The 19,946-nt window shown below is 38.9% G+C and overlaps 1 protein-coding gene across 4 annotated transcripts in view; it reads left to right on the forward strand.

Moving 5' to 3' along the window:
* The window catches only part of ATP13A4 (ATPase 13A4), a 115,871-nt gene that overhangs the window by 36,642 nt on the left and 59,283 nt on the right, over positions 1-19,946 (forward strand). For all 4 annotated transcript variants that reach the window (XM_043473348.1, XM_043473347.1, XM_043473350.1 and 1 more), the window contains 5 exons: positions 2,877-3,050; positions 13,379-13,525; positions 16,139-16,209; positions 16,301-16,381; positions 18,592-18,661. In XM_043473348.1, coding sequence (XP_043329283.1) covers positions 2,877-3,050; positions 13,379-13,525; positions 16,139-16,209; positions 16,301-16,381; positions 18,592-18,661 — 543 coding nt within the window. The remainder of the gene's footprint in view (positions 1-2,876; positions 3,051-13,378; positions 13,526-16,138; positions 16,210-16,300; positions 16,382-18,591; positions 18,662-19,946) is intronic.

Genomic DNA, 19,946 nt, shown 5'->3' on the forward strand with positions numbered 1-19,946 from the left:
GAGAAGGGAGAAGGCCTATACACCTAGAAGTCTGACTTTTGGTCCTTAGGGGTACAAAGGATGTAGATGCGCTGGGACAGAGGGAGGAGGAGAATCTGTGGGTTGGAGGGGGATGAAGAAAGGGACAGCTTGCTGTTCTGTAATGCACGTAGACTGCCAAGAGAGTAGTATTTTGGGGACACTTGTCCAACTTTTTTTTTTTTTTGGTCTGATGGACTCTTCTTCTGTGGGACAGTGTGGGTGGAGTGCAGGGTAGTAGGAACCGTTCCCACAAGCATTTTCAGAGACATGGAATGCACTCTGCAATGCAGGAAAGAAATTGCTATGGGTTGATAAGAAACCACATTGTACACATTTTTACCATTTTAAACCCAGTATCTATGAGTAGTCCCTGCAATGTCTGCAATTTGCTGTACACTTAAAATTTTTTTTCTTAAATTGAACTTAAAAGCAAAGTGAAGAAAGGCCTTAGAGTAGAAATGGTCAGCTCACATTACCTTCAGTGTGCTGCCTAGATCTGGACCTGAGGCTCAGTTCGGAGTCATTTATGAACATTGTGCATTGGAAAATTTATTTAGATCTTTTTCAATGAGATCAAAGTGTGTGTAAAGTGCATGGTGAAAGGTTTTTCAGTGCTCCATCAATGTTAGCTACCATCATTGTTTCCAAATCATTAGTTGCTAATAAAAACTATTACTATACTCACTTAAAACTCTAGTTTTCTTAGCTGGAAATTGAAGGTCATCACTCTTGTGTTACTTTGATAATGAATATAAATACACTTGGGAAACTACAGAAAGCTCTCATTGAATAGCCTGTAAAAGAACGCACAGTGATAGGGAGATTTGTGCTTATGTTAGGGACAGAACTGGCATAACTTCAGCATAATTAACTAGAGGCTTAATTGAATGGCAAGATAAAGAAGCACTTAAATGTAATATTTTTAAAAAGGTGAAAAAATGACTGGGTGGGAAGGGTGGGTAGAGTTGATTTGTTCCACAGTGTAAGAGTGTAATAAAAGCACATGGAAAAAGATGGTGGGATGGACTCAGGACAGGTCTGGAGTTTAAAATTGGTACCCTGCTTGGTATAAAACCAACAAAGCATTGCTTCCAGTATGGTGAGGGTACAGAAACATCCCAGGTTTGGAATCTGGGGAGCGACAACTGGAGTGTGGGACAGAAGAGTATTTATGTCAGGATAGACATTCTACTTTGCAAAGTCAGTCAAGAGCTTGTATTTCTGCCATGAGGTGAACAGTTTATCAAAGATGTGCCAGATGTGAACACTACCTAAGGAAGCTATCGGCACCTGTGTGTGCTGCTAATAAGAGAAAGGAACCCAGTAATTACACCTGCAAGCAGCTTTCAGCCAAGTATCACAGGAACTTTCCTGCTAATACATCTTTATCAAGTGAGACAGGAAAGTTGGAGGATTTAAAGTTGCATGTTCCAGATCCCCCTTTTTCCTACCAGGCAATTCTAACAAAAGTAGAACAGTTGATACTAAGAATTCTTAGATCTAAATGCCAGTAAGCTATGTCGAATTTCCAATCGAATTTTGGGTCTATGTTCCAGGAAATGGTAATGTAGCAGCAGCAGCAGCAGTAATTACTTACGTTAGCACTTTTACATACTAACTCATTTAAACTTCACAGCAACCCTGGGAAGTGGGTGTGGTCACCACCCTCATTTTATGGATGACAAGGCAAGAAATTAAAAGGTTAACTTACTTGTTCAACCTCACACCCAGTAAACCAAAGACTAGGTTTTGAACCCCAAGTATCTTGATTCAGAGAATGTGCTTTTAAATCAGACATGCTCCTTCCTCTCAACCTTAGTTATTACACTTAATGTGCAGTATATCTATGACTTTGTGGGATATAGCTGTGGGATAGAGACCATAAATTTCAGGGGTGGTTTTCTGTTCTGTCCCAGGCTTTCCTTGGAAGGAAAAAGTTTGTCCAGATTATAAATTTATTAGAGGTCAGACCTTGTTAATCTTTGCATTCTCTATGAACTTCTATTCCCCTCATGGCACATAGCAGCTGCTCAGTAAGCAAAAATTGAAATAAATCAAATAGTCTCTATGGTTTTTTCCCCCTTAATATAGAATTCTTTTTGCTACTAAACAAGACAGGAGGGTAGAAAGGCCTAATTGTCTTTACCCCAAATCCCCAAAGGCAAGCTGAGATTTAGTTGTTCATAGTCAAACAGTTTCACTAAATCCTGACTCCAAACTCAAGGCCTGGTTCCAGGATGCCTGGTCCCACCACGCCGCCCCCTTCCCTGCTCTTCCCACAAAGCTGCTGGTCCCAGCTAGAGGAATCTTCCATTGTTTCCGTCACCCAGTCCTTCTCACACGTGGCTCGTGGTCACATCTGTAAAGGTTGTGGATCAAGTTCAAGACTTGAAAGCTGATGAATCTGGGTTTGAATCTTGACAGCAGAACTTGCTAGCTCTGTGACCTTGGACAAATCATTACAACAGCCTTTCTGAGCTCAGCCTCATCATTTGTGAAGTGAGGGTCATATTATCCTATTCAGAGGATGCTTGGGAGACTTAAGCAAGGTGATGTATCATGTAGTAAAGTGTTTGGCTCAGGGTAGCCAGGTGCTGAAATTGCAGAAATCGAATTTCTCCAGTTGGAATACAACTTCTTGGAAGTCTGAAATCACAGCTTATGAAGAATTTTTGTCAGGGATCTTTCTCCACTTTCTCAACCCCTCACTCTGTTCTTCTGTTCTTCCTTCAACTTCTTCAGCTTCTTCACACTCTGCACGTCCCCACACCAGTTTCGTCAGCAAAATTCCAATTTGTTCATTTGTTGTTTATTGTGCTTAACCAATATTTGTATTCATTTTGGTTCTGCCCCAGGAGATATTTGGCTACCGGACTCAGAGTTGCCGGAAAACCCTCTGCCTTGCTGGATCCATCTTCTCCTTTGGGATCCTTTCCTTGGTGTTTTACTGGAAACCTGCTTGGCACGTGTGGGCAAATTGCATCCCATGCTCCTTGCAAGAGGCAGATGTTGTGTTGCTGAGGACAACGGTAAGTGTGTCCCTGGTTCTCTACCTGGCAGCCCTTTCTCCTGAACATCTTGATATGGGATGGCTTTAGGGAGGTGAGCACAAGGCAGGCAGCGGCTAGAGGTCCAGCCTCCGGATCCATCTTAGCCTTATAGTTATTTACCAAAAATTTAATAATTTGTATGTGATGTGATTTCCTTAAGAAGATCTAATTCATAGGGTATTCCTTCTAAAATTATGATTGTAGTGAATGTCAAAGTAGGGAGTGACACCTTATGTTTGTTACTTAACCTTTTGGGAACTTAGTCTCTCTATTAGTAAAATAGAACTAGTAAAAGCACATGTTCTCTCTTGGATTGGTGTGAGGATGAAGTGAGATTACATTTGTAAAAGCCATTAACAAAATGTAAATGGTTTGATCACTCTCATGTACAAATTGTAAATGATCTTTGATCATTGTCAAAGATCATTTTGTGTGTCTGTGTGTACATTTTTGTTTCCTCTTTCTCTTTTACTTTTTAAATTATGAAAATATGATAACACATTTACAGGAGACTTGGAAAATACAGAATAAAGTTATAGTACAAAATATACAGAATATACTTCCACTATATATTACAATTTTTTTAAAGTAGATAAATTTAGATTTTTAGTTAGAGTTTCAATATCAAACACTAAAAAATTAGTAGAATGATTATACAGAGATGTAGAAGGATATAGTCGACCTGAAAAGCTCTATGAACCAATCTCTGTGTGTATGTGTTTTTTTAGTCATCAACTTTACAGGCTTACTGAACAAAAGGGCTTGCTGTAGCCTAGATGCACCTACACCTAATGGCCTTGCTCATCTGGGTGCTATGTCCTTCCCTTACTGGCCATAGACATTTCCTTGTAGGACAGGACACATGGGGAAAGTACCCTTTAGCTAGGAATCCCCAACACTCATCTACACTCAATCAGGTTATGTCTCCTAGTTGCATGTTGGCTTTGCAACTGAACATACAGTGGAAAATCCAAAAAGGCATTGGTGTCTCAGGAAACTGCCTTCCACCACTCCACCCCTAACTCTTTGAAAGCCTTTCTCTCATTTCACTGTCCTCTTCAACTAATCAGAGCCGTTGAAACCACCTTCAGTCTTGCCTTTTTCATCTTGATTTCAACCGTAATTTTTAATTACCTGCTCTTGTGAGTCATTTTAAATGGATTTGCTATGCCAGAGGCTCTCCAAATAAATGAGGTGCTAAATTAGTCTTTATGTAATTAGAGAAGAACTCAATTATTTCAAACACTTCTACTATGTGAGTCTTAGATAAAAATAAGCTTTGGGAGCCAAAAGTTTAAAAGTCTGCTGTTGGGTTATTTGCATTAAAATGACACCTTAAGAAAGGTATTATTTGAATTATATTATAAAAGCTGAACAGTAAAGATTTCCCAGTAAGGAAACCTAGATGACTCCTACCTGAAACTGTGTTGTATATCTATTTTTTGTGTTATTAAAAAATCAGTACTTGGTATTTATCATCAGTCTCTCACTGGTAAGATTACAGATCATTATCCTGGATACTGATTAGGTAGTCATTTTTTAACTGAAAAAAAAAATAGTAATGTGATATACCGGCTGGAAGTCTTTAGCACCTAGTTTATTTTCTGTTCCCCTCCTCTTATTAAGCGCCTCGAAGAGTGAGATTTTTTCCAAATGATAAGAGTAATTACATTTCTATTTTATAATTTTAAAAGTGGCATTTTATTCATTATTCATCTACTCCTGAATTTTAACCAATATTTGTATCGATGCCACATTTCTATGCAAATAACATGATTTACATTCATTGGTGTTTTGAATTCAGATGCTCCTGATGATTTCTGTAGTTTTTATCTTTATTATAATCACAACTACATTTTTTTCCTTTCATTGTCATTGTATGTCACATGTTGCCGAAGATGATGTGCAGAAAACTTTGTGATGATTGGCTATTAGGCCTGACTTTAGGCATTTCACATCTATGTTTTCATAGGGAACATTTTGCCTTCAGTTTCACCTAAAGATGTCAAAGGTAGGGGCTTTAATTTGAAAACTTCAAAATCCCACAAATCAGCCATGCAAATGACACCTGACCACCCGGAAGCTCATTAGCCACCAGCGTGTGTGTGATCATGTTTCCTGGATCCCTTATTTCCTCCCCTCCCTCTTCCTCTCCAGCCTTCTCTCTCCAAACCCAGGCTCCCCACATCAGCAACATTTTTTAAGGTAACCAGATAATTTGTCCATGATTTTACTCATACATTTCTTCTGATATTCCCTATTTCCTTCATTCATTCTTTCACTTATTTTTTCATCCATTATTTGTTGAGCAAGCACCAATCATCTACCAGGCATTGTTACAGACGCTGGGAATACAGCTATGAACAAAACAGATAGCAATCCCTCTTCTTACTGAGTGCCGTTCTGGAGAGGACTCAACTCATTTACACTTGCATGCACTCATCCAGACATTCTCTATACAGTAAATATAGAGAGTAGGTGTTCTATCTCTACTTATTAAACCTCATTCCTGGACCATAAATCACCTTGTTTCTTCAATCTTTGTTGATCCATTCTCTGTCCTAAGTCTGGGAGAAATTAACCACCTTTCCTTCATTCTCTTTTAGCTCTGTATTTTCAAGTCTCATTGCTATAATGCTTTCTGCAGTCTGCCTTCTATTAACATGCTATTCGCTTTACATTTTACAAAACAGCATCTCCTTGATTATATTATTTAATTCTCACAATAGCCGGGGAAAATGGCATTATCATTTTTATCTTAGAGATGAGGATACAGAGAGGACAATAACTTTGCCATCTAGTAAATGTCAGTCAGGATTTCCCTCTCCCTTCCTTTTTGTCTCTTTCTTTTCCTCCTCGCTTTATAAATTTGATGAGCACAGGTTGTATGTCAACCATAGTGCTAGCTCATGGGCAGGGCAGGAGGCAGGAATTATTACAGTAAAATCAGGGTTCTTGACTTCACAGAGTTCATCGGATCACTATACAAATAAATGCAAAAACCCAACAGCTACAAGTCTTACTGGGTTGGCCAAAAAGTTCATTGGAATTTTTCTGTTACATCTTATGGAAAAACTTGAATGAACTTACTGGCTAACACAATACTTATGAAAGTTTCATGGTTATCATAGGACTATAGGTAAGGAATTGACCAAGTCAAGAAAACCAGGAAAGACTTTTCTGAGCATCAGAGGATGATAAACATTAAAAGGTGATGGTGGATGATGGAGAGGAGCACATGGGGAATGGTCCAGGTAAAAGGGGTCACATGGATAAAGAAATTGAACCTGAGTTCCTAATCTCTAAGCCCAGAGCTTCCCCTACTATGTTATAGTTCTTTTTATAACTTTTTCTCCATTAGACTAGAAGGTTTTTGGAGACAGTGGCCATGGCTTTTCATTGTGTGTAGCACCTAGCTCATGGCCACAGCAGGTGCTCAATAACTATTTAATTAAATTAAATAAATGAGTTGAGCCCACAACAAATGGTTTCACAGATTCTACCAAAACTTTATCACATGAGTAAAGTGAAATACCATGATTGAGAAAGTAAGAGGACATAGTATTATGCTTCTTTTAGGTACTCATTCCTGTCTCTGAATTCTGTTTCCCCATCCCCCACTTTAAACTACTTTTTGGTTAAGAATTTAGCCAGAAATGCCTGAAATTTCATAAGCTGGCCTCTCTGAGATGATTTTCTGTTAAGGCAAATAGTCTTGAGGCTACTATCTTTTATAAGATAGAGCTATTTATATTGTGACTTATGATTTGCAAAGCGTTTGCATATATGTTGTCTTATTTGGTCCTTACTGGTAGAGATTATTTTTTCCTTATTTTAAAAATGGAGACATAGAGAAGTTAAAAGAAAGGCTCAGGGTTCCAGAGCTGTACGCAGTGAAAACAAAATTTATGGTGAGTTGTTAAGGACTTCTGTGGTCTTGTTTTTTTTTTTGCATATAAACATGGATACAGCCTATTTGAAGTCTCAAGAATTGCAATTCTGGAGACAGATTTGGGTACCCTGAAAGAGTGTTCTGGCAAAGAAAGAGTGAGGGGCTAATAAGAATAAAAAGTCACCACTGTTGCCTGGGGACAATTGTGATAGGCTCTGACACAAGTCAGAACATGTCTGTCCTTAAGAAATCACAGTTGTTTCTGAGTAGAGGTCTGATAAATAGACTGATGTAAGTTATATTAGGGTAAGGGTCTGATAAGTATTTTGAATTTGTGGCAGGTGTTGTGGATGACTTCATCAGATCAAAAAGTCAGATTTCATCCAGGGTGAAAGGTGCATAAGTCACACTTCCTTAATAGTCTCCTGGCTCCATTTAAGAGTGCTCTTTTAGCAATACTGGCTCCATTTTGGTTTTCCTTTCACAGTTCTCCACATTTCTCCCTTCTGATAGAGATGTTTCTTTAGAAAGCATTGATGATCAACCACTTGGTTATTTGACATTAGTATTAGCCCCCTTGGCACTGGGGAGACTCATTCCCAGAGAGCCATGTCCCACAGAGGAGAAAGAGAGCTGATCATGCAGAAGGTATATGATTTGAGAAAGTTTAGAGATCTCATAGCTTGAATTTTAAAACTTTAGTCATGAATCAGGTACAATAAAAAAAAATACTCACTAGTTTATAAATAATAGGTGGAACAAATTATATCTGCTTGCTCAGATGGCTGAAGTCTTTTATTATGTGTGGGGAAGACTTACAAGATTTGCATTTGCCCTTGACAAGCAATTTTAAGGAGGCTGTTTGGGCCAGAGAGTCCTTTTAGCAGTTTGAGTTAAAAGGCCTCTTTTCCATTTTTTTCAGTATTATGAATTGGAGATGGTCTAGACAGGAGTTCCCTGAGAAGATGAGGTAGAACATTCACGTCTCGAAGAAACGGGGAGAGACACACAGCTCCTCTGGGGACTTTTGTTCCCTAAGGGTCAGAATTAGTGCCGTTAATTCAAAATGACCACAATGGTCATAGACATTTTCATTAGGCCCTTACAATTATTGTTGTAATAATCAGTCAACAGTGCTATAAAAAGAAAGTTCAGAGAGATACAGATAGCAAGGAAAACATTGTGGTGGATAATCAGAGAAGCAGAGAGGAGCAGAGTGAGAGTGACAGTCAGAGAAACAGAGCTCTCAGAAGCCTCAGAGGACTTTCCAGTTCTGAAATCCTTTGACAGAATTGTGAGTAGTTTCTCTGAGGGAAATGGATTAATTATTGTGTTTCCTGAGTCCTCAAAAATGCCTGTTGAGATACGCTTCCATTCTTGCCTTACATTTTTCTAATTGACTACATGGGTGAAAATGAAAGCGTTAGTTGCTCAGTCGTGTCGGACTCTTTGCGACCCCAAGGACTGTAGTCCACCAGGGTCCTCTGTCCATGGAATTCTCCAGGCAAGAATACTGGAGGGGGTAACCATTTCCTTCTCCAGAGTATCTTCCCTACCCAGTGATCTAACCCAGGTATCCTGCATCGCAGATGGATTCTTTACCATCTGTGTCACCAGGAAGCCCTGCATATGGAAACTAATTTAGGAATTTCAAAGAAGCCCCATGTTGGCCAATTTTATTATAAATCATCCCAAGTGATTGTAGTCCAGCAAGACAAATACTTGCAGAACTCAGGTCCATAGTTCTTATATGGAAGACCAGCAGATTCCAGAAGGAGACTGCCCTTAGAGAGTGAACCTCCCATATTCCAAGAGAAATTACTTACCAGAAAAAGAAAAAAGAGAAACAAAATCCTGAGAATAGAAGCTAACAAACCAAACAAAACAGAAAGTGAAATCTTAAAGGCCACTGGAACAAATAGAGAAGATAGGGAGAAAGAGCCTAGAGGACAGTAACTGGTAATAAAGGACAGCCTGCCTCCTACCAAGACAGGAGGTTCCAATACAGAGGACTTACTGCCATGTCAGGACAATGGCCCTAGGTCTCCTTACGGCCACTGAGGAGACCACGGAGCACACTGGAATCTTGCAGTTACCTTACTCAGATCCAAGGTAATATATAAAACCCCAAATTAAAATACTGATTTCCTACTACCTCTTTGGAATTTTGCAATGGGTAACATTTTTTTTTTTTTTAAAGGCCATCTTAGAGGTACTGCATTTTGTGAAGTGAACTTCTACACCAGAGGATAAGCCTGAACTTAAGTGACCATTGCTCTGTTCTTAAATTCCAAGAGATGAGGTGCTTACAGCAAAAGGTTGGAAAGAGATAAGCAAGGTCACTTACTTCATTCAATATAAAAGTTAGTCTGGTATTACCAGGTTCAGAAAGTGCAAGTCCACAGGAGATAAAAATTGTCCAGGTTTGCCTTCTCTATCTTTCTGTCCAGGTCAAACCTAAGTCTTCTGTGTACATTCCATTCTTTGAAATCCACTCAAGTTATTTTAAATCTTCTTTTAGAGTTCAAGGACTGGACTGGTCTGATTGATTCTCTTGGTGAAGAGGAGGTAAAGATGGTGCCTGAGTGTTAAAACATCTAGATTTGCCAGGCAAACAATTTGGATTATATGCATTACAATGCAATTATTTAAAGTGGTAGGTCTTCCAGTGTATTTAAGTATTTTATAGCTCAGTAAGTGCTTGGAAGAGCTGGGAAACAGACTGAAGAGGAAATAGCCATTTCTAGGTAAATATATTTCTTTTTCCAGATAGGAGAAATAGACTCTTAGAGATTCTAAATTGTTTTTAAGGGAAAGTAAGTTCCTAGTTATAGAAAGTCTCAGGAACAACATACTATGGAAATGAGGTACAGCACTGCACCCAACCAACATTTGTCACATCAGCTATAGGCCAGACTCAGCCTGGGTCACATACATTATGCCTTTAATTCTGAAAACATCCATGAAATGTGTATTATCATCCCCACTTCCTGGATAATGAAAATTAAGTTCAGAGGGTGGTGATGATTTTTCAGTTTGTTTTGGAGCTGAGATTCGAACTCATTACCTTTCCATTCCATACTAGACGACACCAAGCTGAAAACGGAGAGAAGTTGATGAGCTCACCCAGGGTGACCACTCCACAGTGACATGCTTTCCTTCCTTTTCTTTGTCTTATTTTCTCCTTAAAAAGTTGGGTGTATTTCTTTTTTTTTTTAATTATCATTTTAAAAATTATGCAATTTTTGAAGGTTACTTTTCATTTATAGTCATTAAAAATATGCATGATTTTACAGTCTTTAACAGAGTAGTAAACAAGGGAAAAGTCACTGTGGCATCTTTATTTAGCATCTAGAGTTCTACTTTGCGTTATAGAGAATTTGAGTTAAAAGGCCCCAGGAGTAAAAGGGGATGACTGGAAAGGGATGAGCTTAGAGACAACTATATCCAAGCACCTCAATTTAGTGATACTTTAGACTGTAATAAGAAGAATTTCAGCCTTTAATACTTGCCTAGACTAAGATATGCAGTCAGTACATTGGATTAATACTGGTCCGTGAGAGCTTGGGAGTTCCAGTGTTCCAATTTGCCTTTTCCCTTTTAGGGATTACAGTCTAGAGGTCTGTTTGCTGTCACAAAGAACCAGAGGGTGACAGCTTGATTTTGGGAGTCAGATTCTCTGTTGCTAGGAGATTAGAGATTCTGGGCAACTGGATGCTATTTGATACACAGTCTAGAAATCAAGGTGATTTTTATACACGAATCACAAACACTGTTGGATGACTTGTTGAAATAAAGAGGAAGGAGCCAAGATTTAGCATGAGAAGACCTGGTCTCAGGTCTCTGTTCCCTCTTGCTCCCCATACCAGATTGGCTTGGACAATTTTTAGCCTTGTTGATGGAGAATTTTCTCATGTGCAAAATGGAGATTTTAATATTGACTTTGGAGATTTGTGAACCTAAAATAGGACAACTGGTGCAACAATTGTTTATAAACTACCAAGTAATCATTTGAAAATTAGTAGTTAATATCATTTTGCTTCATTTAAGAGGACCAAGAGGACCTTATCTTCCTAATTGTCCCCATTTGGTGGCCTGAGGTCTCTGATCCTGAAGCCATTTTTGTAATTTGTATTCCTATTTAGCTAAAAATTATATACTCTCTTACCAAGTTTTTCATTGATACTTCATTTGATACTTTGTCCTTTAGCAATCTTAGCTCAGGCTGGGTATAAAATGGCAGTTCAATCAAATTGTACTTTTAAACAAAATATAGACTAGAGCAGAGGCTAAGACAGGATCTAGAAGGCCTGGGGGATGAGGGTGTCAAATTCCTGCTCTAATGGTTACCAGCTGTAACTTAGTTTCCTCCCTGTAGAATGGGGATGGTAATGAACAGTAACTACCTCCTAGGGTTTTTGAGTGTTATATGAAAGCATACGCATGTGGTGTTATATGTGCCTAAAACCCAATAAGTGCTCAATAAATATTAACTGTTGTATTACTTTTATTGGAAACACAAAGTTTTTTTCATAACAGAGCACTTGACTCTTTCATGTGGTCAAAGGCAAAGCTGGATGATGCTGAGCTGTGTCAAGTTGTGTTCTAGGGAGTTTGTGGCATATTCCACAGTATCTAGAACATGTCCCAGTTCAGTGGCTTAGTACTGGAAATGTAGCCACCTTCAGTCATTCTTAGGCTCTGAAGGTAACTCCATACAGTTGTGATTTGATTTAGTAATCTTTAAAAAATGAAGTATAGCCAACTTTACTGGTTTTTAATATTAACTCATTAACTTTCAAATTTCTACTAAGGCTTTTCCTTCCTCCCCTCCTGTCTCTTTAAATTTTCCTCTCCTTTTCTCTTCTTTCCTTGTCTTTCCTCTCCTTTCTTCCCTTCCTCTCCCCTCTTCTGTCCTCCCTCCTTCCTCTGCTTCGCCTTCCCTGATCATCTCCCTCCTCCCTCTGTCTTCAGTTGTCTCTCTCAGAATCTGTGCTAAGCCAGGTTGGAGCACAGACATCCATCAGACATGATCTCTACCCACAGTCTGAGGAAGTGATAAGGTGAGGGGACAAAGAATGATGCAGTGAGGTAGTATGTGGTGAGAATCTCAAGCACCCTGATGATTTAGAGAAAAGGTCAGAGAAATTAGGGGTGTTCCCATGCATGAACCCTGAGTCAGACCCTGAAGGATGGTTAGGATCTGGCCCCAGGAAGACTTAAAGATACACACTCCAAGCTGAGGAAATGGTAAGAACCAAGGCATGGAGGTGGGTTTTGCCTGAGGAGAATCATTGTAAGAGACTTAGCTGCAATGATTACTAATGCTTCTCACTGCCTTTTGCAGTCAGCTCACTCTTCATGGCTGAAGTGTTGTGATGGAGACAATCTCTGGTTCTGACCTACATTCCTAGGCCTCAAATTGCTTCCCAGGCTTCACTCTTCTGGCCATTCTTCCTAGCTCCTGAGGTTTACCAGACATCCAAGTGGAATTTACATGTGTCATTTACCCATTCAGATAATAACCATTGCTATAATCAATCAGTCTCTGAGGGACCATTATGGTAGCTGTTACTCAGACCAGTGCTGCTGCCTCTAGTTTTATGCTGTGATGGAGTCATCAGTGAACTGAAATTGAAGCAGCTTCAGTTAGGGTCATGCACAAAGATACCTTCCTCAGCACTGCCTATGCTAACATCTTGACAATTACCCTTGGGCATGTTCAGCTCATACTTTCCATACTTTTCCCATCCATTCATCAGACTCTCATTGAGTGAATCAAAATTCCCCATGTGGGTGGAATGTAAGTGACAGTAAAATATGGCACCTATCTTCAAGATAGTCTGGAAGAATTAAGAGAATGTAAGGTAGAAGGTAATTGGGAGCACAAGGTGGGGACAGTGGCAATCTTTTGGAGTTGGTATAGTGACTGACCTCCCCACTCCCACCCCCACAAGAGGTGTTAAAGAGGTTGTTCTGGAAGAGGTGGAATTGAAGTTAAGCCTCAAAATAAGAGGATGGTTCAGTTCACCTGGTCTCTTAGCCCTTTAGAAACACTTTGGAATGCTTGCTTGTTTGGGATTTTTTTTTTTCCTATGAAATTTGTGTGTGGTCATAGCCCCATGGTTGGAGGGTAGTAGGGAAAACTAATTCTTACTGAAAATCTGCCTCATGACTCTTGAGTGCTGTCATATGCCACTGCATCATATTCACATTCTGATTCCTCAGTAAGTGATGACGAGACTTTGCCCTTTAAAGCTCTAAATCTACCAGCTTTCAAAGGCATATAGTGCCATCAAGAGGGTTTATTAACTCTGCAAACTTACACAATTATATAAAAACAATGCTTTTCAGGTTGAATTTTAGCCTGATGACTTCCTTAAATTCACAGGAGTTTTGGTGTTTATTTCCTCAGGATGAATTCCAAACTTACTCTCGGAAGAAGGTTATGTGGATCTGCCTGTCAGCTTTGAACAGTGCATTTCGGCTCAATGCTGACAATCCTTTCATCACCGATGAGGAGAGTATCATAAATAGAGCCGTAAGAAAGCCAGACCTAAAGGTAAGTATGATTATGGCTCCTGCAGATGCTAGGGAAGTTGAATCTTTTTTTGTTCCAAATATAAAATTAAATTCATATATAGCCAATACTTTAAAGTAACTGTAAATGGAATATAACCTTTAAAAATTGTGAGTCACTGTATTGTACACATGTAACTTACAGAATATTGTACAGCTACTATATTTCAATAAAAACGGTTAAATTCAGATCCTCCACTGTGCCAATCTTTAATTGACAGTATAGAACATTATAAAGAATATGGATTTTGGAGCCAGAGCTCAGTTCAAATCTCAGCTTCATCCTTCAAAACTGCAATCTCGAGTCAATTACTAAACTGCTGTTAGTTTTTTCATGTATAAAATGATAATAATGCCTACTGCTAATATTAATTGATGAAATTCAATAAATTAAGAAATGCAAAGATCAATATAGTTGCAGGTATATAGTAGATGTTCAGTGCATATTAACTCTTAGGAGTATCATGCCCTGTATTATAATCTATGCAATGGGATTTGTCTTACAATAAAGGTTAATCCCCAAAGACTATCCTAGGAAGTTTGTGTCTCTATAAAATGATCTTATTTTGAATTTTGTCATTCAAATGTATTTGGTTTACTCTTTGCCCATCATATTAAATTAGTATTACTTGAATTATGACTAGTTAACATTCATATATAAAATGTATTTATAACAGACTTCTTTCTCTTGAATTTATATAGGTGTAGACAACTATTTAAGTTGGTTTTATGAGCTCAAGGTCGGTTTTTGAAAATAATAAAGTCAATTGCTGAGCAGTTTCTCTACTGTCAATTGTTACCACTCAGTTGTCTTGATTGCCAAAACAAGCAAAAGCAAAAGAGGTCAAGCACCCAGCTAACAGATTGCTTAACCTGTTAGCTGGCCATGAACCTGGAGAAGTAGACGTCCCAAATCATCCCATGGACACAATCTTAGAATATTATTGACCTCTATGATCTTTAAATTTTTAAGAAAATATTTATTTATTTATTTGGACTTCTCTAGTGGCTCATGGGTAAATAATTCACCTGCCAGTGCAGGAGATGTGGGTTCGATGCCTGGGTTGGGAAGATCCCTTGGAAAAGGAAATGGCAACCTACTCCAGTATTCTTGCCTGGGAAATTCCGTGGACAGAGGAGCCTGGTGGGTTGCAGACCATGGGATCACAAAAGTTGGATTCGACTACAACAACAACAGCATAATTTATTTGTTTTGCTGCACCAGGTCTTAGTTACAGCACATGGGATCTTTAATCTTTGTTGGTGTCTTTAGTTACGGCATGTGGGATCTAATTCCTTGACCAGGGATCAAACCTGGGCTCCCTGCATTGGGATCTCAGAGTCTTAGCCACTGGACCGCCAGGGAAGTCTCTCCACCATCTTTAATTCCATCAAACAAATAAGTGAACTGACAAATGAAGACATGATCAAATAAACAAACAAAATGTGAGGAAGGGGCAGAAGTCTTGAAAAGGAAAGTTCTGGGACCTAGGCTTAATATTTGCATTTACCAGTGTTTTTGAAAGTGCCTTAGTTGACTCCAACTATTGCTCCATGACAATATGACAGTCTTACCATTTCTCTTTGTGCTTAATTAGATCACCAGTTAAGGGAAGTTCAGATTCATAGGTAAAATTGCTTTAAAAATTAGAAACAAAAAGTCATAATGTCATAAGCATTAACCTTTCTTCTCCTTTCCATTGACAGTACCCTCAGATGCTCATTTCCTAAAGTTCATTCTCTTGCAATAATGTCCTCACAGACTTCTAGAACCTGTCAGTCTAATCTTTTTTTAAAATGTCTCTTCCATAGGTTACTCTGCAAATCTGTTGCTTACAAAATTAAGTTCTAAATACTTACCCAAGCATTTGAGAATTCACACTCTGATCTTTATTCATCCTTCCAACCTCCTTCTCCATTCAGCTGTCAAATAGGTCCCCTTACCTGCCCTACCTGACAACTAAATTGTACAAAACTTCTTTGAAATGTCATCTTCTCATCTGAACAAAATTCTTCCAATCCTTAAAAATGCAGCTCTGATTCTTCTTCTCCATAACACCTTCTGTCATCTACCCTCTATATTTCTACAGTATTTCAATCTTATAATTTTTGCTTTATTTTGCATTAATGTCTTTAACATGTACATAATTTGACTGATACAGTTTTCCCTTTTTATAACATATTTCCTTCCCTTGTTAGGTTATCAAGTAGTGGAATGCAGAGGCTGAGTTTTACTTATATAATAAGTCCATGGTACACATTGACTGAATGAAGACTTCAGATAAAGAATGCCATTTCTGTAGTAGTCAAGGACAGGATATGCTGCTGCTGCAGCTAAGTCACTTCAGTCATGCCTGACTCTTAGCGACCCCATGGACTGCAGCCTACCAGGCTCCTCTGTCCATGGGATTTTCCAGGCAAGAGTACTGGAGTGGGGTGCCATTGCCTTCTCCGATAGGATATGCTAGGAAAGGATAAAATCTTAAGTATATTAGGGCTCTCCCTTTGCTTCTTCCACAAATGCTTCTTTAGTCTCTTGATTGTGTGTATCCACTCATCCTCAAACTGGAGATTTCTTAGTACTTTTCTTTTGCAGGTGAGATGCATAAAAGTACAGAAAATAAGATATGTTTGGGACAACTTGGAAGGACAGTTCCAGAAAATTGGGTAAGTTGTTTGAGCAATTGTATCCAAAAAGAAAAATACTATCTCAGAAATATTTTGCTAAATATATTTCTCAATATTATTATTATTTTAGCTGTTTGGAAGACTGGCTAAGTTCTGCCAAGATACACCTAAAGTTTGGATCTGGTCTGACAACGGAAGAACAAGAGATTAGGTATCAAGTTTATTGTTATCTATCTATGTACCTACAGATGCATAGATGCCTATACTGTTATCTATATTGTTATCAATTTTTTGATAGCTGGAAATGACTGTCACCAGGTAGTCTAAAAGAGGGCCCAGGAAATAGCTGCCTTAACTGGTCATTAATAATATCAGAATATGTTGTAGTGCTCTATTTAATATTATTAAAGCAAATGCTTTTATATACATTATCTCACTTCAACAGAGCAACTTCGTGGGGGAGTTAGAACAGACACTCTTATCATCTCAATAAAACAGATGAAAAATCTGACTCAGAGAAGTTAATGGCCTAAACAAGGTCACACAGAGAAGTGACAGAGGAAGAATTACATCTTTGACTATAGGTTTACTTATCTTTCTACTCTGCACAATGCTTCTCAAGGTTACTATAATAAGGTTGAACCAGTTTTGACTAATCAGGAAATATGTATTATAATATGATAATGTAGTGAAATAATAATTGTAGAGCAGTAGAAGAATACCACTCAAGACTTGTAGCTCTACAACTGTAAATCAGTTACTGGGCATAGAAGCGAGGTTTGGGAAGGGCATTGCATTGAATGTCAAGAGCCTGTTACTAATTTCCTGTGTGCTTTAAGCACATAGCTTCTCCTTTCTAGGTTTCAGTTTCCTAATTGTTAAAAGGGGGGCGGGGGGAGAACTCTATACACACCTTGTTAGTCCTCAGTTCAGTTCAGTTCAGTTGCTCAGTCGTGTCCGACTCTTTGTGACCCCATGAATCACAGCACGCCAGGCCTCCCTGTCCATCACCAACTCCCAGAGTTTACTCGAACCCATGCCCATCGAGTCGGTGATGCCATCCAGCCATCTCATCCTCTGTCATCCCCTTCTCCTCCTGCCCCCAATCCCTCCCAGCATCAGGGTCTTTACCAATGAGTCAACTCTTCGCATGAGGTGGCCAAAGTATTGGAGTTTCAGCTTCAGCATCAGTCCTTCCAATGAACATCCAGGGCTGATCTCCTTTAGGATGGACTGGTTGGATCTCCTTGCAGTCCAAGGGACTCTCAAGAGAGTCTTCTCCAACACCATAGTTCAAAAGCATCAATTTTTCAGTGCTCAGCTTTCCTCACAGTACAACTCTCACATCTGTACATGACCACTGGGAAAACCATAGCCTTGACCAGATGGACCTTTATTGGCAAAGTAATGTCTCTGCTTTTTAATATGCTATCTAGATTGGTCATAACTTTCCTTCCAAGGAGTAAGCGTCTTTTAATTTCATGGCTGCAATCACCATCTGCAGTGATTTGGGAGCCCCAAAAAATAAAGTCTGACAATTGCTAGTCCTAAGTTTCTATGATTCCTGCATCCCTCTCCTCACCATTTTAGGGTGGAGCTTTGGTGACACTTTGAATAGACCCACAGTCTACAGCATCAGCCTCAGTTGGATGCTTGTTAGAAATACAGAATCTCAGACCACACCTCACCCTTACTGAATCAGAACCTTGCCATTAACAAGACCACAAGGTTATCTATGTGAACATTACATTTGGGAAGCACTGCTGTAATACATTCTATTAAGTTCTTTGATCTGAGCATCTACATAGAAGCCACAGATAAAGTGTTTAGTGTTCTTAACAGCAAAATACTCACAGAGAGTCATTGTTCTATAGAATCAAAGAAACACATCTCTGAGTTTTCAATTAAAGGACTGTGTATCTGTGCAGCTATTTTTGAGAACTTGGCATCTTTTCACTCACATTAAAATAAATTCTGCAGCTTCCCAGAACTGAATAGGAGGAGGGAAGCAGGCATGGTGTTTCTTATCAGTAAAACTGTTCTCTTGTAATGAACCCCCATCCCACATCCATGGAGCCAGAATTGGGGAGAGACAGAGTTGAGAGTGTGCCAATCCTGAAACTGCCTGAATGGAGCAATGACTAAAATTAAATATCCAAATTACCATCAGGGAAAAATTTAAACTTCATGAAGAGTCTAGTTCAATAAATGTAATAGGATCATGTTTATTGGTTTTCACCTGGAAACCCTCCCCTTCTCCAGTTATTTTGAGAAAGATGGAGATATTATGTTACAAGGGAGGTGTATATTGATCTGACAGGTGAGAAAGAATGGAACATGGAACAGACCTTTTTATCAATAGATGAGAAATCATTTATTTTTATTAGTAGTGACTGAGTGTTCTGTGATCTCTCCCCACAGGAGGTTAATATGTGGGCCAAATACTATCGATGTTGAAATCGCGCCCATTTGGAAGCTGCTCATTAAGGAGGTAATCAGTATTTTCTCTTGGTGCTGGCTAGAAAAGTTTGGTTCTAGTCAAATTATCAAGAATGTTATTTGTCAATGGTAACCATACCTTGGACTATTTTTAAAGAATGCTAAGCATATTCCCATCCCTACTCTTTCTTGGGGTCCATTTTTACATATACATTGACTGTTATAGCATAAGATAGGATGCTCATGTGTCTACTTACCCTTTAATGACTCAGTGATAGGATTTCCGTTCTATGTTTCCTTTTTAATCCTATGCTTTTATCTCCTGTCTCATCTTTGTGACACTGGAATAATAATAAAAACTTAACCAACTCAATCCCTTTCTTACGGGCAGCATACATAATTTCCTCAGCACCTAAAATAGTAAGAGAAAAGCGTTTGTTCAGCCTTATTAGTTCTATTGATCTCAGTGTGTGTGTGGGAGGGAAAGAAAGATTTGACCATCATTTACTTCCTTGAATTTTTTCTCTTTGACTCTATCCCTGGGCTTATTTTTCATTTTACAGTGATTATTGACACTCTAACTATACAGCTATACCCTGGATCCCCTCCTGCACATGATCTCTGCTCCTCCTTGCCTTAAAACAGGCTTACTACACCCCAGCTTCTTTCTCAATAATTTTTAGCAAGCTTTAAGGCATGAATGAAAGCAGAAGAAACTCATAAGAAAAGTTTCTGTGTGCTTATTCCCTAACCAGAGGCAAAGATTACGATTTCTGTTTTAGAAAGATGAAAATCAACTAGAAGGAATTTGAGTAATGGCACAAAATGTTTTTAACCCAAGCAGGATCACAACTGTTGGAGTTAAATCCCTACTTTCTCCCATAGTGTTCTAGATGCTCAGCTACAGATTATCCCTTCAGCTTGGCTCTCTATTTATAATAAAATTTAGTCTTCAACTCACACGATAAAGTATTTGAAAGGCTTCAGATATGACAATGTTTGTCATAGAGAAGGACAGTAAACTGGAAAGAATTTAAACTCTGTAAACCTGATCTACTACTTCACTCTTCTGAAGGCCAGTACATGTAAACTGGACATGATTCTACTACTACATACATATAATAGACATAGAATGTGTTAGTCACTCAGTCTTGTCCAACTCTGTGCAACCCCCATGGACCGTAGCTTGCAAGGCTCTTCTGTCCATGGAATTCTCCAGGCAAAAACACTGGAGTGGGTTGCCATTCCCTTCTCCAGGGGATCTTCCTGACCCAGGGATCAAACCCGGGTCTCCTGCATTGCAGGCAGATTCTTTACCATCTGAGCCACCAGGGAAG

The sequence above is a fragment of the Cervus canadensis genome, chromosome 7, assembly GCF_019320065.1.
Source record: "Cervus canadensis isolate Bull #8, Minnesota chromosome 7, ASM1932006v1, whole genome shotgun sequence".
In the NCBI taxonomy this organism is placed as follows: Eukaryota; Metazoa; Chordata; class Mammalia; order Artiodactyla; family Cervidae; genus Cervus; species Cervus canadensis.